General features: G+C 29.6%; 2 protein-coding genes across 3 annotated transcripts; one reads left to right on the top strand and one right to left on the bottom strand.

The window, feature by feature from the left end:
* Window positions 1-7976: 7976 nt before the first annotated feature.
* Window positions 7977-9723, bottom strand: LOC124931285 (UPF0481 protein At3g47200-like). Its single transcript, XM_047471718.1, has 3 exons — window positions 9693-9723; window positions 9432-9574; window positions 7977-9368 (listed from the first exon to the last, which is right to left on the bottom strand). Exons 2-3 carry the CDS (start codon window positions 9567-9569, stop codon window positions 7995-7997), a joined length of 1512 nt encoding a protein of 503 aa, XP_047327674.1. The 5' UTR covers window positions 9570-9574; window positions 9693-9723; the 3' UTR covers window positions 7977-7994.
* An 8257-nt stretch (window positions 9724-17980) lies between these two features.
* On the top strand, window positions 17981-20055 carry LOC124931155. Of its 2 annotated transcripts, XM_047471551.1 has the most exons (3): window positions 17981-18116; window positions 18217-18272; window positions 18718-20055. In XM_047471551.1, the coding sequence occupies exon 3, from the start codon at window positions 18734-18736 to the stop codon at window positions 19793-19795; it is 1062 nt and encodes a 353-aa protein (XP_047327507.1). In that variant the 5' UTR covers window positions 17981-18116; window positions 18217-18272; window positions 18718-18733; the 3' UTR covers window positions 19796-20055. The 2 variants fall into 2 exon arrangements, with proteins under 2 accessions (XP_047327507.1, XP_047327508.1); XM_047471552.1 differs by lacking the exon at window positions 18217-18272 and having other exon boundaries at window positions 17992-18116.
* Window positions 20056-25820: the final 5765 nt, after the last annotated feature.

Here is a 25820-nt window from a genome sequence, read left to right as displayed (position 1 = left end):
AGTTTGAAGGTAAAAATATATAGGGCACATTTCTTCCCTTTCTTTAGCGGCCACCGCGCGGCCAAGGCGGTGGTCACAATCGCTGGCCCATGCGATCGGCCCAAATAGTTAACTAAAGCCCGTATATAAATTTTAATAGCATTAATAATAGAAACACTTAGAGTTTGTTTGAGATTTTTTATTTTTTTTTGTTTAAAAATATTGGTTATTTGTGTGAATTGGAATTGGGGGTGTAATTCCATTTTTTGAGTTCAGATTAAGAGTAAGAATTAAAACTGAAATTAAAATTTTAATGAAATTCAAACAAATATATTTATATAATTTTTAACTCTAGAATTTTAATTTTAAATTTATTTTTTCTATGTTATTTAAACAAAAATATTTAATCATTTACAACACGTTAAGAATCAATATATATTTTTTTTAGTTTAGGAAATTAAAATATCGAACCAACATTTTTTTATTTAGTAAGTTACTATTTCGAACTGATATTTTATTTTTTTGAATTTAGGAAAGTAGAATGTCGAACTTATACTTTTTTTATTTATTTAAGAAATTAACCTGCTAAACCAAGTACATTCTTTTTAGTTTTTAGTTTAGTAAGCTAATATCAAAGTGATATTTTTTCTTAATGAGAAATAAAAAAACTCTTAATATTTGAGTTATTATAATAAGTTGAATTAAACTAATGTCTTAATAATATATATAATAAATATTAAAATTATTTTTATTATATATATTTTTTCAAACATAAGGACTGAAGTACACTTTTATATATTTTTAGACATAAGTATTTAATTGATAATGTAAATTTTATTTTTAATTTTAATTCTGATTCCACTCATTCAAACAAACTATAATATTTTTTGTATTTAAAATTAATAAAAATAATTTTTTTTTAATATTTTAATTAATCAAATAAATAATTTGACAATTATAATGATATAATGTAATATAGAGAAAAATTATAAAAAAAAAAACTAAGTAAATTCTAAAATAAATCACAAAGTAAGTGAAAGCAAACTTCTTCCCACTCTTCTACCAATCAAAATAAACCCAAGTCAGACACTTTGAGGAGTTTAATTTATATATTAAATATATTTTTAATTTATTAAAATTAATAAAATATATTTGTCTCTTGAAAAAAGCTCTGTACAGTCATTATTAATAAATGTTGTTATTTTTATTTTATCAAAATAAGCTTCAAATAAGGATACACTTTTAAAATGATAAGATTTGTACAGAGAGGTGAAAGAGGGGCTGAGAGGTGTAAAGTCAAACCTTAAAATAGTTATTGGGGGTATATATCTGATTCAATACTCTTCTTGAGAAAGACTACTTTTTTGTGATCAAGGGGTGTGCAGTCCAATTGGTGGGTTATAGGGTAAAATAACTCAGGACATTGTGAGAGGGACGTGAAGAGTCAAAAGTCACATTGTTCATCAACCTTCAATCGACTTTTTCAACAACTCTTAAGGGCGCCTCATGTGTCTGGGTCTAGGGAGACTATGCGTTGTATTGTGAATGTTATTGGTGGTAGAGAAGGATCAAGAAAAGAGTCAGCTCTCAACTAGACTTCATTTCCAAAACCAAAGGAGGGAGATGTCATTAGTTAACATACAACTTAGGCATCAAACTCGGGAGTGGTACGACTATAACCTCGTACGATCGAAGCTCGGACCTTTGTAGTAGTGGTAGGCGTCGAGAGGCAGGTTGTTTGAGTTAGGGCTACAAATGAGTCAAGTTTCTCGTGAGCCACTCAATCAAAGTTTGACTTGAGTTTGACTTTGACCAAGTTCGAGTCAAGCTCGAGCCGACTCGTTTAATATTCGAGTCAAGCTCGAGTTCATATAAATACTTACTCGAATGCTTGTCGAGATTTTAGCCTGATAATAAATAATATATTGTTTATTTATTTTAATAATGAAACATAAATTTTAAAATAAATATTTTTTTACACAAATATTAGAAAATTTAATTTTATTCAAGTTTCTTGAGTCGAAACGAGTCGAGCTTGTAGGTAAATAGTCGAGTCGAGCTCGAGCTCAAATTTATAAACTCGTTCGAGCTCAAGTTCAAATTGAGCTCAAGCTCAAGTTGGCGAGCTCGTCTTGACTCATTTGCAACCCTAATTTAAGTAGACTAAACGAAGATGGTTTATGTAAGACCTAAATTCTTTGAATTTCAACGTTAGAGGTGCACCCTAGAGTTGTAGTTATCTCAAAAATAAAGAGCGGAAAAAGAAGAGCGATTAAGGTAAACTTGATCCAATTAAAGTTATTACGTCAGACTCTTTAGACGTCGGCTTGGAACCAAGGGAGTCTCAAGCCCAAACCTAATTGTGGTGTATTTTGGTACGATTTTAATTCTCGAGGAAGATATGTTGCTATATATAACAAATTTAAAACAATATTTATCATGTCAATCAATAACTGTATTAGACCCTTAGCCGAGGAATGACTCTGACGACTCATTGATGGTTGTTCGGTTAATATTAAGAATCCACATGTTGTCGTGTCTAACATAGATAGGGAAGTACATGGATTCGATTGTTTAGAATTCAACCAAATATATGAAATCAGGATCTTCTCATTCCATTGAATGGAGTTTGTGATCAAAGTGGTTAAAAAGGTAACCTCCATATTAGGAGAAGTGCAATATTTTATTTAAATGATTTCAAGGATAAGTGCAATATTTTGAACAAGTTTGGAGTATTTTTTGAATAGTTCAATAACATGATGGCTGAATACAGTGATTTTTCTGAATTTGAATTTTCCTAATTATTTTTTCTTCAAAATAACGGTGTTAGATCACTTAAGGTTCAAATGAACCAATTCCCAAACTAATCTTTTTTTATGTTCAACTTCTTAAACTAACCTACTTTGTTTCTTTATTCACAATATAACATACTTTACTATTTAAACTCAATTTTTATATTTAAATTTTATTTATTTATTTAATTTTATTATATTAAACTTATTATATATATATATATTTAAAGTATTATTTTTTATTAAAATATTTAAATTATTATTCTTAAAATTAAATTATTTATATTTTGATATATATATTTACATTATTATTTATATTTTAAATTATTATTTTTATAAATTTTATAATTTTAATATATATATTTACATTTCAATTATTATTTATATAATACAATATAATAAATATTCATTTTACCATCCTCGTAAATAATTGATAAATACTAATATATTTAAAATATTTTAACCATAATCATATATAATAATTTAATAATTTTTAAAAATATTTACAATCATTATTCTTTAAATTATTGACAATTTTATTCAATACATCTTTGACTACGTTTCGTATAATTTTTTTGGTCACACCTCCGCAAATTATAATCTTTCGTGAGCTATCTATCTAAATTCGAATACGTTGGCTTTGACTTTGTTAGTTTTTTTCTTTCTCAAAATTTCATTGAAAATAAAATGATCATATTTTTCTTAATCATGTGCTATTGAGAACGTCCAATATTGATTTTCTTGAGTATATCTAAAAACGTTAATACTATATTTTATGTTAGGTTTGTTCGTTAATAAATATTTTGACTTATATTTTTTATTATTGTTTCTCAAATGTTTAATCTCGTTATTTTTCATTTTATTTGGTGACACTTTGAACAATCATATTTTTTTATAATGATTTTGTCATTATATTTAAACCATTCTCATTTATATAATATTAGATTAAAATTTTTAAAATAAAAAGTTATATAAAATAATAATTAAAAGTAAATAATAATTAAAATTTAAATAATCAAATTTATAAAAATAATAATTTAAATATATATATATATATCAAAATATAAATAATCAAATTTATAAAAATAATAATTTAAATATTTTAATAAAAATAATAATTTAGATAATATATATAATAATAAATTTAAATATAAATAAATTTTAAAAAATAAAAAATAAATAAATAAACTGAGTTTGATTAGTAAGTAGGTTAGTTTGAGAATGAATAAACAAAGTAAGTTAGTTTGGAAAGTTGAATAATTAAGTTTAATATTAAACTTAATATTAACATATATTTTTATCCCTTCGACACTCATTTAATCCTTCAATTGACCATTATCTTGTGACTCGCACTTTTTCATATGTCTCTTTATCCCCTCTACAAACCATCCACTAACCATAATCTTGTGACCCACACTTTTTCATATGCCTCTATCCCTCAACAAACTACTCATCAATCTTAGTCAACCTCTTTTTTACTCTCACTTCAACAAATCAACAACCAACCCCAATTGATCACAAACCTCTTATCCAATGTCAAACCAACCACTAACCACCACCTAACATTAATCTCGTGACCTCACACTTTTAAATACTCGTCAAACCAACCATTAATTCTGACCTCACACTCGACGAATCACCCACTACCCGACCTCCATCTCGTGACCTCACACTTTTAAATGTTCGTCATATCAACCACTAATTCAGATCTCACACTCGACAAACCACCCACCACCCGATCTCCATCTCATGACCTCAAACTTTCACATGATCGCCAAACCAACCACTAATTCCGACCTCACACTCGACAACCACCCACCACCCGACCTCCCTCTCGTGACCTTAGACTTTCAAATATTCGCCAAACTAACCACTAATTCCGACCTCACACTTTTAGATGCCTATCATTTGTTTAAAAGTTGCGCCAGCATATATTATAGTAAAGAATACATTCTTAAAAATATAAATTTGCATATTTTGGGATTCAAACCCTAGTATTCAACATAAAATGTGAACACTTAAACCGCTAGAACTTATGATTGTTGAAATTATAGTAAAGAATACATTCTTGAAATATAAATTTGCATCTTTTGGGATTCAAACCCAGTCTTCAACATGAAATGTGAACACTTAAACCGCTAAGACCACTTATGATTGTTGAAATAATTTTATTATTTTGTGTATGTATATATATTTTGTATTTAATATTTATTATCAATTAGTTAATTTTTATATTAATATAAAAATTATTTATACTCATAAAGAAAATATTATATATATATATATGATTGAAAAAATGTATGATAATAGATAAAATGTATTTATATAAAATTAATGATGAAAAATAATATAATATATATAAGGTAACAAATAAATATAAAATTATAAAGATAAGTGCATTTATAACATTTTTTTTTGTTTTTTTATATCTTGAATTAATATTAATAATTTAATATAGATAATTTTTTAGATGATATATGATAAAGAAATAATATATATATATATATATATATATATTTTATTTATTGAAGTTGCTTTTGTTTGCAGTAGTTTAGACTGGCCTAGAACCATGTCGGGGGTTAGCCAAGTTTTTGTAGTAATAGTGGAAGGACTAGACTTTTTACCGCTCACAGTTCCCAGATTTCACGAAGCAATTCGGTGCCGAGAACCTCGTTCCTTGAGGACAAGGAAGGCCTTAGGGACTTATTACCTTGAAAAATAGCATGTCTCTCCTATCCTCTCCTCATGTGGGTGAGGAAGGAGAGGAGATACTCTATTAAATGGTTAAGTAGGTGCAACTTTTCCATTGCTGTAATTTGGGAGGATTTGAGACCTCCTAAACCCAGTATGATAACCTTAATACTAAATTTTTAAGTATCGAATTAGTTAAGTATTTGAAAAATGTAAAAAAATACTTAAAAAATACTATTTTAGCCTTATAATAACAAAATTTGATTAATTTAGGATTAAAATTGTCTTTTACCCTCACTTATTATAATTGCTGACTTCTAGTTCACTTTTATTATCTTAATTTGTGATGTATATAAATAATTAACTCATTTCAAACAGATACTTAATTCATAAATTTTATGGTTCTTATAGAATCAGGTCTTGAATAAGAAAACGTCTTTATACAATGAAATGACATGGTTATCAAGAAAATTCTAAGAATTAGAGGAGATCCATATCATATGATGAAATTCAGAATAGGTAATGGAAAGAGAATATTATTCTGGCACGATTATGGCTAGAGAATAATTCTAAGAGTTAGAATCAGAATAAATCGTCTCTTGTACTCAGTTAGAGATTTAAGAAGGAAAATGTAGCTCTATTCATAGAAATATTTGAGAAGGAGTCAAAATTCCGAATCTAATCAATAATATGCAATTAAATATAAACACTGATATAAATTAAGAATTGAGATACTGTTATGAATGAAAAGTTCATGGTAGAAAAAGCATGGGAGATCATTAGAACAAAAAAGGTGGTGGTCAATTGACATAAAGTAGTCTAGTCTTCAAAAGTTATACATCTACACCAATTCATCCTTTGACTGACATTTATGAAAAGATTGACGATAAAAGACATAATTAAGAAGTATATGAATATTCCAAACGTTAATTGCCCAATCTGAGCAGTAAAAGAGAAAAGCATTTACCCCTTTTTTGGGGAGTGCACGTTTGTATCTAAGCTGTGGATCATTTTTTCTCAGAACATGAATATCACTAACTTTACAGGTACATAGAACAAAATCATATATCTTGTAAAGGAAAAGGCTAAGGGCGATAACTTCTATACGAATGTTTTTAAATGCTTCTTTGGAGCCCTGATCTACAATACCTAGAGAGAAAGAAATATAAGAATTCATAACACAAATAAGAAAACATAAGGAAATTTTGGAATGATATTGTTTCTAATGTCAACGCTCTCATACATACATTGAGGGGAATTTCAATTAATGAAGACAGTTAGAAGCTCAGTCAACAGTAAAATATCCCTATAAAATCATTACAAGGAAATAAAGGTTCAAATAGTTCTTGTTTGATGGCTTGTTTGTAATTCAATTGTTTGTTGTTCTGTTTTTTTTATGTAATTCCGTTGTTTGAAACTCATTTGGTATCTTCAACAAAGCTAGGGTCTGTCTAGCTTTGTTTTCTTAAATCTCATTTCCCTCTTTTTGGGAGTTTTTTTAATGAAATAATACTAAGTCGATATTAAAAAAAAGTCTCTAAGAAAAAATAAGCATTACCCAACAAGAAGCAAAAGGATGGTCCAAGCAAAACAAAGATCAAAGTAGGACAAACTTTTAAGTGATTTAGAAAACTTAGATGGAGAGTTACAGAATTTGAAATGTTCAATGAATAAGAGTTGATGGGATTATCTTTCGGCACCAATATTATCCTTAAAAGAAGTTGTGACGAGCATAACTTGTCGTCTAACGGATTCTAACTCAAGACTTCAGAGAGGCTGGAGTATCCACATTTTTTGGCACCAGGTTTGAAGAGGGAATGCGATAAAGGTACTTTATTTAGTTTGTTTGCATATAATTTGTTTCTTCTTCCTTTTATTGTCGTTTTATATTCTATAATTGTTGGTCCTTACAAATTTTTAGTTCTTATAGCTGTTGGATATTAGTGTATGAAGATATGCTAAGCGATTGGATTTTTTTTAGTTGGGTTGCAACCAATGAAGGTTCTAACTAGTTTTGGCAATTTCTAATCTAACACAAAGCATAATCCGAACCAAACATGTGGGTTTTGATCGAAACCAGGTCGATCATTTTAACCTTATTAATAGACTCGTCAACCTGTTTATAATTTTTTTTTTAGAGTTTTTGTTTTGTCTTTTTCTCTCCACTCACTTTTTTTTAGTGTTTTTTATAAGTGAATTTGTAATTTAACTTCATTTTTTTTTGTGTTAATGTCATTTAATTTAAAATAGAGAAATACAATATTAATTATATCGAGCCGATTTGGTGAATCTGAACGGATTTGAGTCATTTATAAATAAACAGACCACGTTTAGGTAGAAGATTTTGACCAAAATTATTAAAAAAGTCAGAGTTAGTTCAATTTTTCGACAACTCAACCTAAATTTACACTGATCTCTGACAACTATAAAAAGTCAAGAGCCATGGATGAAGAGGTCTTATTTCATTGATTTAGATAACACAATTATTTGAATTTTTGTCAATTTGACAAAAAAAAAATTGATACATTAAAGTTAATTATTGTTGTTTGATTGAACAGGATGGATGGTAAAGTAGGCTTGAACAATAGCCATTGAAAGAGCAGTTGCAGCAGCCACAAATGCAATGAATGCCCATGGAGTATTGAAGTAGGTTTTCCTCAGATGAGCCATTGACGTCTTCATCCAATTATTATAATGATCATTGATTTTCTTCCTCACCGTATAATACATATTCGGATCGTCTTTTCCCACGTTCATCTTCTGAAACATGTTCGCCACCTGCTCGTCGCTCATCCCCAATGTGTTGATTATCCGTCTAGATCTCAACTCCTTCACATCGTCCGGACTATCGATCAACGATTGCAAGAATGTTAAGAACGATATCAACTGCGGCCTCATCGGCGGACCATACGGACTTTGTTCGTACGCGATCGTGTTTGATATCATTATATCGAAGTTTGAACTTATGAAGATCGGCGATATTTCAAGCTTACCGCATAATATGTACGATGTGAAGTTTACGTCTCCTAACAAACCGCTTTTGCTTCGCCGGAAATGGATTCCTCTAGATTTCAGATCTGTAACTGAACGGTAATTGAAAACTAGATCCTCAATATTCAGGCGGCGGTTTTCGTACCAAGGCAACGGATTAGGCACAATTTTACGGTAATGCAATTCGAAGAGATGGATTATCGTCGTCGGCGGCGGCGGCAGCGCTTCCTCTGACTCCGACACCGACACCACCGACTCCGTTACCTTTTTAGGCAACATGAGTCCGGGCATGGCATCAACTGCTTGAAAGATGCGTTTAGTGGCTTCACCATCGTCGATCGATAACAATCGTCGGGTGACGAGAACGAGAACGCGAAAGGGGAGTTGATTCTCGAGTAGGAAGAAGGATTCGTAAGACATTGAGGTAAACGAGAGGTTGAAGTTAGAGATGACCATGGGTTGTCCATTTCTAAAGGGTGATTGGGGAAAACAAGGCTCCAATAAGGCTAGAATGAGGCAACAATCTAAGAACATCATCTGGGCGAACTCGCGATCATTCAATTGTTGTTGTTGTTCATAGCAATTCTTCAACTCTGTGACGATTTCGAGGATTTTGTTATAGAGAAAGTCAACGTCGTCTTTGTTCGGAAACAAGAGTTGAGCTACCCGTGGCTTGAATTTCTCCGCCATCTGCAGCTCCGGCTTGCCGTGGTGGTAGGGACCGATAGAAACTATCTTTGGATCGTAAAATTGGTTGTAGAATTTGTTTCTTCGTAGAAGAGGGGGGACTCTTCGTATGATGAGACGATTCTCGCACTCATCTTTTGTGAGATTTCCTTGGGTTTGGATTTGATCCCATATAGAAATGACCACTTCATTCGAGGTATTGATTCCGTTTTCTGTCATTCCTTGCTGCTGAATATATATATTGATGTTAACAGATATGAAGAAGAAGAAGAAATGATTAGAACAACTTACTTGATAGTGTTGGTTTGATCCTTCCTCCTTCTTCTTCTTCCCTGAATCAACCTGGTTTTCAAAGCCATTCTTTTTAAGGGTTTGATCCCCAAATCCCAACTGGCTTTGCAACTCTACTTGCTTAGTCAACTTTGTCATCCTACCTTTTTTATGATCAATATTATCCCATATAGAAATGACCACTTCATTCCTTGTTGAATATATATATTGATGTTAACAATTAGTTAGATATGAGAAGAAGAAATGATTAGAACAACTTACTTGATAATGTTGGTTTGATCCTTCCTTCTTCTTCTTCATTTTTTTTTTTTTTTTTTTTTTTTATCATTTCAAAATAAAAATTTATCATTACTTTTTTATATCCAACCAAATTATTGATTCAAAATGTTTACAACGATTTATTATTATTTAATTTGAATTAAATAAAATAAACATCATTCTACTTACTCTTATTTATTATATTATTTAATTTATTAATTAAAATATTAAAATACATTTTATTTTAAATTATTATAATACTTTTTAATTTTTTATTAAAAATAATCATTATTTTATCAAAATTATCAATAATTTTTTTTCCACAAAATTACAAAGAAAGATAATAATTCTAAATAAATTTATGTAGGTTATTCAAATAACTCTAATCCGAACAAAGCCAAACAAAATTAGGGAGGGAGGATAATGTTTCGAAATTATTTAAAGTTTAGAATTTTTTGATAAATGTTTTTTAAATTATTAATATATAATAAAAAAATAATTTAAAATAAAAAGTATTTTAATATTTCATCAATTAATTAGTATTATAATCTGTAATAGATGAGATTTAGAGTTTTATATTATATTTGATTAGTTTGAGCTTAACTTTACCTTTAATACTTTGTTAATATTTTAACTTAAATGTTCATCCATTTGTGTGTCCCTACTCCCTCTATTATTGGAGAGCGGAAGAGTTTTATTTATTTTAGTTTTTTTTTTAATTATACAGCTGCAGCCTGCATATGTGGGTCAATTAATAATATTTGTCTTGTTTGATGATGGGTTATTTGCAATTTGTATTGAGCTTATTTAAAAAAATTATATTAATGTAAAAATAGGTAATTTGGGTTTATTGTATTATTATTTTTTATTTTATAAAATAAAAATATTTTTTTTAGTATTTTAATAGATTAATTAAATAATTTTAAAAAAAGGTAATGTGACAGTTATTTTTCAATAAGAAAACAAAAATAAAACAATTATTTGAATTACATTTAGATTATTAATTTTAAAAAAATATAACTATGAGTTAAATTATTCAAATATTTTATATATATTTAAATTTATATAAAAAAAAGTAAAATTTAATTATTGAAAAGATTTGTTTGAAAATAATTAGGAGCTTAATTATGTAAGTATAAATATTAATTTTTTTAAATAAGGAGTTAATTTTTATTAATTTAAAATTATATATAAAAAAAATAGTTTATAAATAATATTAAATAACGTACGTAAATTAAAATAATTAAATGAGAATCTAGATATTAAATATTATAATAAATTTATAAAATTAAAATTGTAGACAAGATTAACAATTTTATAATTATTTTAAGGTGATTTACTATAAATTTGTTTGAAATTTATAATATTAAAGTAAGTTAAACAAATTAATTAAATTATGATTTTTTTACCAAATATTTATGAGCCTAGATGAAAATTGTCGAGAATGTTTTATAGGTGATAATTGTTGGAATTTTAAATATAATTTCATCCAAATAAATGTGAATTGAAAACAAATAAATGTGAATTAAAAATGTTTTAGGTATTAATGGTTGGAATTTTAAACTAATTTTATTAATTAAATGAAAATGAGAATTTGGATGAATAATTTAAATGTAATTTAATCTAAATAAATGTGAATTGAGTACAACGAATCTAGCGATTAAGCATATGAATCACTACGCATCGAACTTGACAAAGTATCTAAATCGATCACTAGGTTTTTAACGGAAATGTGACGAGTCAATAACTCAAAGAACACTCAATTGAGTGAAAAATTCGAAAAACACTCAGTTGAGTGAAAAACTCAAAAAACACTCGATTGAGTAAAGAAATCGAAAAACACTCAAGAAAATAAAGAAAAACCTTATGAATTCTAGAGAGATAATAAAATGAGTAAAGAAGAGATATGAGATATATAAATGTTTCAACATCAAGGATATATAGTTGAAAATTAAACCATCACAATAAATTAATTTATTAATCTAACGACTGTCATTTTTAAATTCTTGACATTTCTAAACTCTTGACATTCGATCTTATCCATTTTTTTCATTGACATTAAATTTCACCAAAAATTCTAATTTCAATTTGGTATGAATTTATATTTATTTGTATTAAATTACATTTAATTTATTTATCTAAATTTTTATTTTTATTTAAATAATAGAATTAGTTTAAAATTCCAACAATCCACCACATTAATAGAAATTAAAAGTTTAACCATTTGAAATGTTCAATATTTGAATCCTACATAGGATATGTATGTGTAACCCTTTGAACATTCCTTTATAAAAGTATATATAAATTTACTAATTGATTAGTAGACTTAATGTCCTTAAACTATTATGTCATTTGTGTAAACGATTCCACATTTCACATAAAATTCTTTTTGATAAATGTCAAGCGCACATGGTTGTGTCCGTTTTGGCCATGTAACACGTGTCTGGTTTTGTGAGAGGGTCTAAAATTGAGCCGTGTAATTCCTTCGAAGCGACCCCACTTCTCCCTCACATAGGTGATCTCTTTGATCACAAAGAATCATTAAAAACGATATGCTTACCCTCATAAAATATATATTGTTTCGTTATAGGGTTAATTCTCAACAATAATATTCCAAGTTAGTACGATTAGATTATCCCATTGAACCTAGTTCTTGAGATCCATAGTCTACATATGTTGAGTTTTTCTTCATACTAACTTATAGTAGGCTCATGTCTTAAAAGACTTTTTAACTAACTATATATTCAATAAGTCAGGTGGTGGATGGTTTGTCGAATGTGAGATCAGAATTAATGGTTGGTATGATGAGCATTTGAAAGTGTGAGGTCACGAGATGAAGGTCGGGTGGTGGGTGGTTTGTCGAGTGTGAGGTCAGAATTAGTGGTTGGTTTGACGAGCATATGAAAGTGTGAGGTCACGAGATGGAGGTCGGGTGGTGAGTAGTTTTTTGAGTGTGAAGTTAAAATTAAGGGTTGGTTTGACAAGTATTTGAAAGTGTGAAGTCACGAGATGCATGTCGGGTGGTGGTACCTTATATATAATATATTATTTTTCATCATTAATTTTATCTTTTATTATATATTTTATCTTTTATTATATATATTTTTTTCTTATCATATACATATATATATATATATATAATATTTTCTTGATCAGGATAAATATTTTCTATGTAAAAATTAACTAATTGGTAATAAATATTAAATACAATATATATATACATACACAAAATAATAAAATTATTTCAACAATCATAAGATCTAGTAGTTTAAGTGTTCACATTTCATGCTTAAGACCAGGGTTTGAATCCCAAGACATGCAAATTTATATTTTCAAAAATATATTATTGACTATAATATATGGAGGTCGGATGGTGGGTAGTTTTTCGAGTGTGAGGTTAGAATTAAAGGTTGGTTTGACAAATATTTGAAAGTGTGAGGTCACGGGATGCATGTCAGGTGGTGATACCTTATATATATATTATATTATTTTTCATCATTAATTTTATATAAATACATTTTATCTTTTATCATACATTTTTTTTCTCATATATATATATATATATATATATATATATAATATTTTCTTGATTAGTATAAATATTTTCTATGTTAATATAAAAATTAATTAATTGGTAATAAATATTAAATACAAAATATATATACATACACAAAATAATAAAATTACTTCAACAATCATAAGTGATCTAGCGGTTTATGTGTTTACATTTCATGCATAAGACTAGGGTTTGAATCCCAAAACATGCAAATTTATATTTTCAAAAATGTATTCTTGACTATAATATATGGTGGCATAACTTTTAAATAAATCATAGGTATCTAAAAGTGTGAGATCGGAATTAGTGGTTGGTTTGACGAACATTTAAAAGTGTGAGGTCACGAGATGGAGGTCGGGTGGTGGGTGGTTTGTCGAGTGTGAGGTCGGAATTAGTGGTTGGTTTAGCGAGCATTTGAAAGTGTGAGGTCACGATATAGAGGTCGGGTGGTGGGTGGTTTGTCGAGTGTAAGGTTAGAATTAACGATTGGTTTGACGAGCATTTGAAAGTGTGAGGTCATGACATGAATGTCGAGTGATGGTTTTTGGTTGGTTTGACGTTGAATAAGAGATCTGTGATCAATTGGGATTGGTTGTTGATTTTTTGAAGTAAGAGTAAAAGATAGGTTGACTAATATTGGTGAGTGGTTTGTCGAGGGATAAAGACATATGAAAAAGTGTGAGTCACAAGATTAAGGTCAGTGGGTGGTTTTCCGAGGAGATAAAGAGGCATGTGAAAAAGTGTGAGTCAAAAGATAAAATTTAGTGGTTGAGTTCGACGAGATATAAGAGGTATGTATTCAAATCAGGCCGACTAAGATTTATAGGTGGTTTACCGAAGGAATAAAAAATGCATATGAAAAAGTGTGAGTCACAAAATGATGGTCAATTGAGGGGTTAAGTGAGTGCCGATAAGATAAAATATATGTTAATATTAAGTTTAAGATTAAACTTTATTTTTACCAACTAAAACTTATTTTAAATTAGTTAAATTTGAATAATATTAATTTTATCTAAAATATTTACAAACTAAAACTAAAACTAATTTTTTTTTCTAATATTTTAAACTTGATACTTCTAGTAATCCTTTAATTCATACTTCTAGTTTGAATTTGAAATTTTTATATGTCAATATTCACAAGTTTGTATATTGTATGGTTGTTGAATTTTTGGATTAGAAATTGATCCCGAGATTATTTCCAAACTTTTTGTTTAAGTTAGAATAAATAAATCAACCTTAAACAGAAAACCCAAATTTAAATTTTAAAAATCCAAAAATCGGGTATGTTATTCTTAGGTTAATCTGTAAGAACATTTTCTTAGAAATCTTCCCAACATGTTTCTAATGATGTTTGTCAACTATTTAGATCATGTTTGATCAAAATCAAATTTCAAAATAATTGAAAATTTTGAGTTCTTGAATTGGTCCAAACGAACATGCAATGTTCATGTTTTGGTACCAATCATGTATATGAAGTATAGGGAAGATATTGACAAGCTCCTTACACTTCAAAACAATTTTAAAACCAAAAACCCGATTTTTGGCCATAACTTGTTTTGAACAAATAGATCATCACCCAAGTCGATTGATATTTTGTGAAACTACCCAGTCCCTTAGATCAAAGGATCAAAACCTCCATCAAAATTGTAAAAACTGTAATTTGTTCTTGAGGACCAACAGGTCCGACCGAGGATAGAGAGATTTGACCGAGGATCTTTGTTTAGGTCCGACATGTCCGAATGATAACACTTAGCTATGATCGAAAAGTGACCGAAGTTTTTCAGTCAAGACCGGGAGGTCCAACCGATGTTTTTCATCGAAGACCGAGAGATCCGACCGATGTTCTTCATCTAGGGCTGGGAGTCTGAGAGGTCCAACCAAGGATTTTTACATCCAACCGAGAAGTCAGACCTAGGACCAAGGAGTCTCACACTCGACTAAGAAATTCCAAACCCAAGACCAATGACTTCCACCCATGGCCGAGAGGTCCAATCGAGAATTCTGGCACCCGACTAAGAGTTTTAGCCAAGGATCGACATGCCTTAACACTCCGACCATGAGACTCTCACACCCCGACCGAGGATTCTTAACCTGGACCATGGAGTCTCTAACTTAGGACAAAGGGCTCTTAGCCCTCAACCAATAAAATAAACCCAGGACCTATGACACCGGTCCTAAGGCATGTTTGATTCCCATTTCCAAACTTAAATTATTTTTGTAATTTGGAACCTTAAATCATTTTATAAAAATCCCAAAAAATTAGAAAATATTTTCAAAATATTTTGTGATATTTCCACAAAAAGATATTTTGACAAAGGCTTGTTTAAGATTTATTTTTAAACTCTAATGTCTTCTAAACTGATGTTCTTCAGGTTTGTTTCTCCTTAGTCGTCATCGATAACATGTACCAGCATTTAAATAATTGTTGTTACAATTTTTTAAATTACACTAAACCTACGCATGCCTAGGACCAGAAGAATTATCGGTTAGAATAAAACGTTATACAACCAATTTTCAAAATCCAAATTAATAAAGTGAAAACCGTTTTCAACACGGGTATAGATGATGAAGCACGAAAGTCTTTTCTCAAGTATCACCAAACTACAAACTAAAAAGAAACTCTAGATAATACGTTTGTACATGTATGCCATTTTTATTGTTTTTTAAAAATCAATTGACAACTCTATTTCAAATAAATAATAATTTTAAATTAATTATTTTTACTAGTTTACACAAATGGGTTTCTAAAAAATCAAATTGTAATTTTATTACCGTAAATTTCTGAATTATTTGAATTTGAATTCAAATTAATTATTTTTAATTAATTTCAAAAGATGTCAGAAATTATTTAAAATCTTTTAAAATAATATTTTATTTAAAAATATTCTTGATACGTAAATCGATGTTGAAATTTTCAAACCTCGAGCTTCCACAGCACCAATGAGTTTTTTGGGTTACAAGGTTCAAGTTAGAAATTTTGACCCGAATTACTAAAATGTCAGGTTTAAGTTAATATCGCTCAATCCGTTAACATGTCAACCCGTACATGACCTGAATTTGTACCCCTAAATTTGAGTAAGGGTAAGTGTGTACGATATACCATATTTTTTTATACATACCGTATACCGTACCGAAAATTTCGATATTTAAAAAATTATATAATTATTGTACTGTTATTTTAGTATACCAAAATATCGGCATGATACAAATAACATACCGTTCATATTGAGTAACCTAGTGGTAAGAGTTGACTTAAGAGACCAAAAGGTCACGGGTTCGATTTTATCTAAAAGCGCTTTGAGTTTAAGCGGAGTGTCATGCTAGCTCTTCTTTATTCCACAAAAAAAACACCGTTCATATTGAGTACTAACAGTATACCGCGATTTCGGTACGATATTGATATTATATCACCGTTCATAGCTAATTATATTTTTGATTGATTTTAAAAAATTAGTTTTTTATAATTAAATAACATTAAATATGTTTATAGAAGAATTTTGTTTTTTTTAAGTTAGAGAGAAAAAATATATACTTCTAAAATTTTAGAGTTGAGTCTCAAATTATTTAGAAAATGAAATAAATTTATTAAGATGGTTATTTATTTTATAATCGTTTTATTTTGCTAAAAAATTCATAATAGCTAGGTGAATTTAATTTTTCATTCATTACAACTTAATTATTTATAAGTATTATATATATATATATATAATTTATAAATATTATTTGGATATTTTGATATATGAAAAAATTAAAATTGCATTTTGATATATCAAAAATATCAGTAATTTTTCGCTCCTATATTTGTGGCTCACCTCTAAAAGATTTATTCTTTATCTCTAACATTAACCAAAAAAAAAAATCACTAAATGCATTTCATGTTAATTTAATTATACAACCTAATTTTTAAAAATCAAATCAAAATATAATTAAATTTTAATATTATTATGTATGAACAATATAATATGAATAATATATAGTTAATATTTAATATAGTTAATATGATTCATACTGTGATTTTGGTATATAAAAATAACCGATAACAATATAATTTTTCATATACTAAAATCTAAATCTGTTAGTATAACTTAAAAAAAATGTCAATAATATACCTATTCAACCTATATATGAGTTACAAAAGAGAATTATTTAAATACAGTTAAATTTCATTTTTGACCAAGTATTTTATTTAAATATTATAAAAAAAATATTAAAACAATAAGTTTATAAATATATAAAATTAGGTTTTTTGAAATTTAATATTTTGGAATTTTATTTAAATGTTATTTATTTTTTATCTCAATATATATACTTATATATTATTAATAAATTTTATATCTTAAAAAATTAAAAGACACATCAAAATATAATTTAATACTACACTTGTTTATACATTATATTTATAATTAATATTAACAAATTGAGTTGTTTAAAAAAATCAAAAGTCACAAAATATATATAATAAAAAATTATCAATTTGAATTATATTATATAATGTTATATATTATTTTAATTTTTTTTGCTAAACATTTTAAATTCTAAATTCATTCATCTTAATTCACCACCAACTACCAAATCAAAATACATCAGACCAAATTTGATTTGAACAATAAAGTAATTTTTTTTATAAATTTGAATAAAAAAATAATATTGTAAAAAAGAAACCTAAAAAAATAATTTTATAGGCCCATAGGATATTATAGGTGGGTTTAGTATAAAATGGTCATCGCCTCTTATACATCTTTCACGTTTATTTCTCCAGTTCGGACATTGTCTCTTTGGCCAGTCTTCGCTGATAAAGCTCTCTCTCTCTCCTCTCTCTGGCTCTCTGCATCAAGATCATTGGGCAATCGCTAGAAATCTCGCTTTCCGAGGTTCGTTTCTTCTCTGTTTATGGTTCGTTATGAGCAATGAACTTCTATTTTGACCGATCCTTTCTTCATAATTTGATTCAATGTTTTTCTTTTCAATTAGGGTTCGTAATGGAAGAGATTTCTTCTCGATTCTCTTAAGAGTTTATCCAGAAAGCTGTATGTCATATTTTGATTACTTTGTTTTAAATTTATTAGGGTTTTCTCTTCACCGTTAGGTAGCTTAATTTCAATCTCTACTTGAGCATAAATTTTTTGTTCTCTTAGAAGAAGATCTGTTGAATTTAGTTTAGGAGATGAGATTATTAGGGTTTAATTTGTTAAGAGGAGTTATATATACTTTAGAGTCAATCAATTACGTTATTTGTTTTGTTTAAGTTTAAGACGATCATAGTCATCTCTAGATTTCATTTTCAATCATGAATCGAATGTTATTTGCATATATAAGTTTCTATTTGGATATTTTGAAATCGATCCATTTATAAATCAAAGCTAATTTGAGTTGTTGAATGTTCATTAAACCTATTAGAACTGAAACTTGTAGATTGATCATTGCTTGTTTATAACACAAAATTTCCAATAATTATTGCATTTCCTTTTGCAGTGTTTTGTCTTTAACAATGCCAAAAGAGATTAGAGCATCTCGTGGTGCTTCGTCTATCCGTCAATCTAGGGCTTCACCTTATTCATGTAAGTCCAAGAATACTGAGCAGCAAAAATTGGAGCAATCCGTAATCTCGCATGGAAACGAGAAAGAATGGGAAGAAATACTATGCCCAATTTGCATGGATCACCCACATAACGCAGTTCTCTTAATGTGTTCCTCCCATGAAAAAGGTTGCCGTCCTTACATGTGCGATTCGAGTCGCCGTCATTCTAACTGTCTCGATCAGTTTCGCAAATCTTCTCCTGTAGTTAATGATAACAACGAAGAACGGCTGCTTGAACTTGGCGATAGGCAGAAAACAAAATCAACCCTTCAGTGCCCGCTCTGTCGTGGAAAAGTTCGGGGATTTGTCGTTTCAAAACCATCTCGGGAGTTCATGAATTCCAAACCGAGAAACTGCTCTCTCGAGACTTGTAAATTTAGTGGGACCTACTCTGAATTACGTATGCATGCTCGACTCGAGCATCCAAAGGTCCATCCCTCGAATACAGATCCAACGCGACAGAACGAATGGGCGAGGCTCGAGCAGGAAATGGATTTTCAGGATTTCATTAGCGCGACTCAAGCGGGTTATAACGGTGAACACGAATGGAACTACGGAAGCTTATTGGATATGGAAGTGAATTTCGAGGAGATATTGAACACGGTCGAAACTCTTGACTCGGACTATGGATTCGAATGGAATGATGATGATGCCGATATGGGGATGGAATTAGAAATGCCCGTGGAATTGGAAATGGCCTTTGACTTCTTGGATGTACCTGTTGCACCTACTGTTTGGATCGAGACAAATGATTTTAACAGGAGATCTATCCAAACAGGTCCTAGGACTCATGGAAGCCAGTCGACTCGAGAATCTCATCAGTCTTATTCTTCTAGGGAGACTTGGCAAAATCAAAGAGGGTCGATGCCTCATTATTCGGGTGGAAGAGATGATGGTGCAACTTCGAGGCCACCCCCTTCACCCGATAGCTGGTTCAGTCACAGGACACTACCACGAAGAGAGCGTAGATGAAGTTAACTGAATACAAGGCGTTTCCAAATTCAAATTGAGGAAAAAACAGAGGTATGATCTAAAAATGTGAAGAAAACTTTGGTTTCGGGTTGGTTTTTTATTTTATTTTATTTTGTCATGGAAAACAGCTGAAAGACATTTGTTATCATGTCTTTGATTGAGAGAAACTGATAATATCATACACTTATTGATAAAGCTAGTTACTTGATTGAAGTGGGGTCTAAGTTCATAAATAACCAAACTCCTGATCTTTTGTTTCATCATTTCTGTAGGTCTTTATTATCAGTTAGTTTATTTGTGGGTTTTTGCCGATCCATCAATTCTGATGTATGGTTTGGTTTGGATTGGTTTGGTTTATGACATGGTTTTCAATAGTAGCTCTTCACATTTCTCTAGTTTATTTGTGGGTTTTCTCCACTCTAGCTAGCAGCTGATGAAATCTACAGTTTTTACCATCAATTCTGCACTGTTTTAATATGGTGGTTGATAGAGTTTTAAATGCACTTTTAGCTCTTCACAGTTCTCAAATGGAGTAAACTTTTAAATGTATATTGATGATGGTTGTGTATTTTTGCATTTCTTATGGTTTAGATTCGGATGAGATTTCTTTTGAAAACGGGTTGTAAATTGTAATGTTGTATGTTGAATTAGTCCCGTCCATACCTAGATTTAGATCAAACATATGAATTCGAATCGTTTGTTTGTTTGGTGTTTGGTATAAACATATTATTCAACCAAACATCAAATGCTCAGAATTGAAGATTAAATCATTTTGCACCAAGTTTTCATTGCAAGATGTGGTATTGATCCTAAATTCAAAAGAAGAAAACATATTTGTTTAAGCATTGAGAAATTTTCAAACAATCCTGTTGAAAATAATAATTTAAAATAAAAGTAAAAATATTATAATTAGTGATTCATGTCAATTAGTCAATTATGCCAACCTTCTTCTTAGCATATCAATTAGTAAAGATGGTTTTTTATTATTATTATTTAAGTAGGCTAATGACACAATAAAGATCATATATTTGATTGTATGTAAATATATATGAATTTTATTGTACGCAAATAAATTTAATTATGCAGAGAGGGAGAAAATATATTGATTATATAATTAAAATATTTTTATAAGAATTAAATAATATTTCTCATAAAAGAAGATTTTGAAAACATGAACTGTTTGGACGTGTTTAAAAGTTTCTTTTTAATACACTGAAAAAATTATTAGTTAATTTAAATAAAATAATATTATAAAATATATTTTAATTATATAAATAACAAAAAAATTAATAATATTTATTTATTCAAATTTGAACTTTCAAACCGAATCTATAACCTGTTAGGTTATGAAACGAAAAAGTTATATAAAAAGAAACTAAAGAGAGAGATTTGATCGACTTATAAAAGGATTTAGCCCAGAGCTGCTATATCTTTTTCTTTAATTTTAAAACCCTAATTTAAACCTAAAATATTAATTTAAATAAGTTAATTTGGATTAAGTTGAATTAGGTTAAATTTATCTTAGGTTAGATTAAGATTATTCAAATTTTTAAAATTAAATTAATTAAATTTAATTCTCTTTTATCAATCCAATATAAACTAACTATCTTCCTATTCTAATATATTCTCTTAATTTTTATTAAGTTGATCTCAATACAGTCAAATAAAAAATAAATAAAAATTTTAAAACTCATTAATATTATATTTATTAATTATAGTCTAACCATACATCACTAAACTAACATATCACTAATTCACTATTGTTTTAAGACTCTTTAATAAATTAATTTGTTAACGGAATTTACAATATTAAAGATGTTAGTTATTATGAATTATTTAAATATTCCATATTAATCTCACTTATTATTTTTTCAACTAATTTAGTAATTAAATTATTAAAATAATTTCAAACAAATCAAAATTATGTTAAACGGATAAAAAAATGTATAATAATGTCAAAAACATATTAGACAAAAAAGAAACAAATTAAATGACCGAAAATATTAAATGTGTCACAAATGTGTTAAACGGGCAAAAACGTGTTAAACGAGTCAAAAACGTGTGAATTTGATTAAAACTAGTTACATATTTGTTAAAACTAAAAAATATATTAAGCAAGTTAAAACATTTTAAACAAATAAAATATTAGTTAAACAAGTTAAAAATGTGTTGAATAAGTCAAAAACATATTAAGTTAGGTAAAACAAATCAAATAATTATTAAACGGATCAAAATGTGTTAACCTAGACAAAAACGTGTTAAATATTAAACGAGTCAAAAACATAATAAATGTGTTATAAACTAAAATTTAGTTTGGTTATTCAATCCATATAGTTAACTTAAAGTTATTATTTAATTATTATTTTTTTTAAAATAACTTTTTTTTTTAAATAATTTAAAAGTTATTATTTAATTAGAAACTAACTTAGTTAGTTTTTTATTTTTCAGGTACAAAAATCAATCAAATCCCTCCAAGTATGATTTAAATTTTAAAATTATAATATCTTCAATAAATGACATTTAAATTATTTGCAAAAATTTAAAATATAAAACAATAAAATATTAAAATAGGTTAAGAATTTTAAGTAGAGACCATCATTCTAACGGGCACGGAGGAGTAAACACGAAAGCCCTTTCAACCAAGCTCTAAACTAAAAACAAAATTTCTAAAACGTGTTTAATTACGTAAAATATTTTCCTAATTTTAGAAAAATTAGGTGGCAATTTTATGATTTAAAATTTTAATTCCCAATTTATTTAAAACATTAAATATTTTCTAAAACAAATTCGGGAATTAAAAAAACTATTAAAAATTTAAAAATAGACAGTCTAAAGATTTCGAGGTGTTACCCTATGTTTTGAATATTTTGATGTTATGCGTTATTGTTCTTATAGGTACATTGCAAAGTCTCCACATGAGACACACCATATGATTCCTCAAGTACACGGAATAAAGTAAGAAAAATAGAATGGAAATACATGCCTCTAGGTTGTATCTTTTATCTCTCTTGCTATTATTAATATTATTGAGTTACAAATTAGGTGTCAAGCTTGGATACACCGTTTTGTTAAACAATAATTTTATTCTCCAAACACTATTCAAGATGGCATTATGAAGACGTCACATTTTTACACTAAAAAATTAACATAAATATACTCGGTCTAATATGATGATCATACTTGATTACTAGATTAGAAGATCAAAAACATAAAAATTATTTTTAAAAATCAGGCCATGTTTCCCTTTTTAACTTGGTCAAAATATCAACTTTTTAAAATACTCAAAATTTGAATGAACTGATACTTTTAGATTAACCGTTTTTGAAAAATTATAAATTTGGAATATAATATTGTGTTACGACTTGTTTCGTAAGGTGTGTTTTGGGTTCAAGAATCAAGTTCTTGATCTTTAGGACCGGTGGAAATTCTATAATCAAAGGGCAGCGGAAGGTTTTAATAGAGAATTTGGGGGGAGGGATAGAAGAGCCAAGGGTGCAAGAGAAAATACTGTTGGTCTATACCAAACAGTCCATAGTAAATAATAATAGACGAACGGGGTCGAAGTTCATATCTTCATTATTCCATTCATGAGTCCTTGGGGAAGAAAGACCAGCCTTATATAGGTGATGTATTGCCCCAGAATATTCGGTTACAACAAATACTAGAAAATAACAAAATTCGGTTTGTAAAATAGAAAAGGAAAGCAAAACAAATTATTAATACAACAAAACAGAAATATGGCCCATGTGCACTATAGGACCGAGACCGGGTGCCAAGAAAGGTTGCTGGAATTTATTCTAGGACCGAGGCCTTGATTTTAGACCGTAACATTATCTCCCCCTTCAAAATTCGTCGCCCTCGACGAAAAAGACCGTGGTCTGCCGAGCCTCTAATGTGCATGCTCAATATTTCAAAGAATTCGGTCGGACTTCAGCAAGTCCAGCAAGTGTCGGAGTCTAAGACCGCATTTCTTAGAAGCCTTCGGTCTTCCTACTCCACATCAGTCCTTCCTTCGGCCCAACACGCCAGGTGCAACAAAAGGGTCATTTTTCTTCCAGGCATACTCTAGAATGTTTTCAAACAATCAAGCCCAATCCTTTATCCAGACCAGCAACACATGTGCAACAACATAACCAAGTTTTCTAACTACCTTCCTGGCTGGTGGTCGGTTGTTGGGTTGCTGGTTGAGCCCTTTGATTATGTACTGGAAATTTTCAGGAGCGTCTTCCAAAACAAGTGAAACATTTTGGCATTCGTTTTTTCTCTTTATTTGTACCGTGGCAGCAACATTATAATTATCCAAGGCCTTTTCTAGCTGGTTGCCTTGTATTATGTTGACCCGCGACCGAGGGGTACCCTGCTGGACCGTGAAATTGTGCAAAATAATGACACGTTCATCCCTTGTCTCAAGTAGCAAAGGTGGGTCATAAAACCTGATTCTTGGACGGGTTCTTGAACGAGTTCTTGAACTTCTTACTGATTAGCCGGGGCCATGAACAATCTGGATTTGCACCTATGATTGGGCTCCCAATTATCATTACAAGTATAACGCCGATTTTCCTTGGGATCGGTCGTCCGGTTTGTGCTCGGCCAGTCTGTGTTAACATTGCATGGCTCGGATAGTAGCGATGGCTTGGCGCTGTACAAGGGCCTACGACCGAATCGCAGCAAAAGATCCCTCTTGAATGCATCCCACGTCAATGCTACCTTTTGGTTGCGATTACATCAATATGATTCATGCCACATTCTTGCCTCTTTTGAGAAGTGAGTGCGGATAATGTCTAGCTTTGTGGCATCATTCGTCTTGCTCACCCTAAAGACTTGCTCGGAAAATAAGAGTCAGCCCTCAAAATTTGTCCCATCAAATTCAGGAATATTAACATTTGTGAGCCGGGTTGGAGGAAGGTAGCAAGAAGCAATATTATAGGGTCGGGTGCGGGAATCTTGACCATTATTAAACGCACCTCTTTCAATGGCTGTCAAGGTTTTTTCAGCAGCATACTTTCTGTCCATATTTTGCTGAAAGGCATTGTGCAAGGCAGCCTGTTCGGTCATGTGTTGTTGCAGGGCAATATTCATGGAGGCATATTGTTGGGTCAGCCCTTCGAGTAGGGTCTTAAGATCATCCATCTTTGTTGCTATCGGGTTTCTTCCATTTGAGAATCGTTTTGCTCTGATACTAAGAATGTTACGACTTGTTTCGTAAGGTGTGTTTTGGGTTCAAGAATCAAGTTCTTGATCTTTAGGACCGGTGGAAATTCTATAATCAAAGGGCAACGGAAGGTTTTGATAGAGAATTTGGGGGGAGGGATAGAAGAATCAAGGGTGCGAAGAGAAAATACTATTGGTCTATACCAAACAGTCCATAGTAAATAATAATAGACGAACGGGGTCGAAGTTCATATCTTCATTATTCCATTCATGGGTCCTTGGGGAAGAAAGACCAGTCTTATATGGGTGATGTCTTGCCCCAAAATATTTGGTTACAACAAATACTAGAAAATAACAGAATTCGGTTTGTAAAATAGAAAAGGAAAGTAAAACAAAATATTAATACAATAAAACAGAAATCTGGCCCATGTGCATCATAGGACCGAGACCGAGTGCCGAGAAAGGTTGCTGGAATTTATTCTAGGACCGAGGCCTTGATTTTAGACCGTAACATATTGTTATTTTGTAAAATGTACCAAACAACTATTTAAATGCTTGTTTTCTTGTCCGAATGCAATCCCACAAAAATACTTAGAATTTAAGAGACATGATATGATCAAATTAACTAGAAGAAGAAAACATAATCAGCCTCAACTAGTGGTCACGCTTGGACCAGTTAATGAAGTAGGGTGACGTCATCATCTTCACCTCTATGTAATACATGTGCATGTGCTTCATTTGGGGTAAAAGATACCTTAAGAAGATCAAGTTTATGCCTCAACTTCTAACAGTCATTCTCACCTCAATACTTATGAATTTGGGTGATTATAGATGATTTTGAAAGATAGGAGAGTGCTGCAGAAAACTTCTTAAT

Source organism: Impatiens glandulifera, chromosome 3, assembly GCF_907164915.1.
Source record: "Impatiens glandulifera chromosome 3, dImpGla2.1, whole genome shotgun sequence".
In the NCBI taxonomy this organism is placed as follows: domain Eukaryota; kingdom Viridiplantae; phylum Streptophyta; class Magnoliopsida; order Ericales; family Balsaminaceae; genus Impatiens; species Impatiens glandulifera.
Note: the sequence above shows the minus strand (reverse complement) of the source record. Positions and strands in the feature narration are given on the sequence as shown.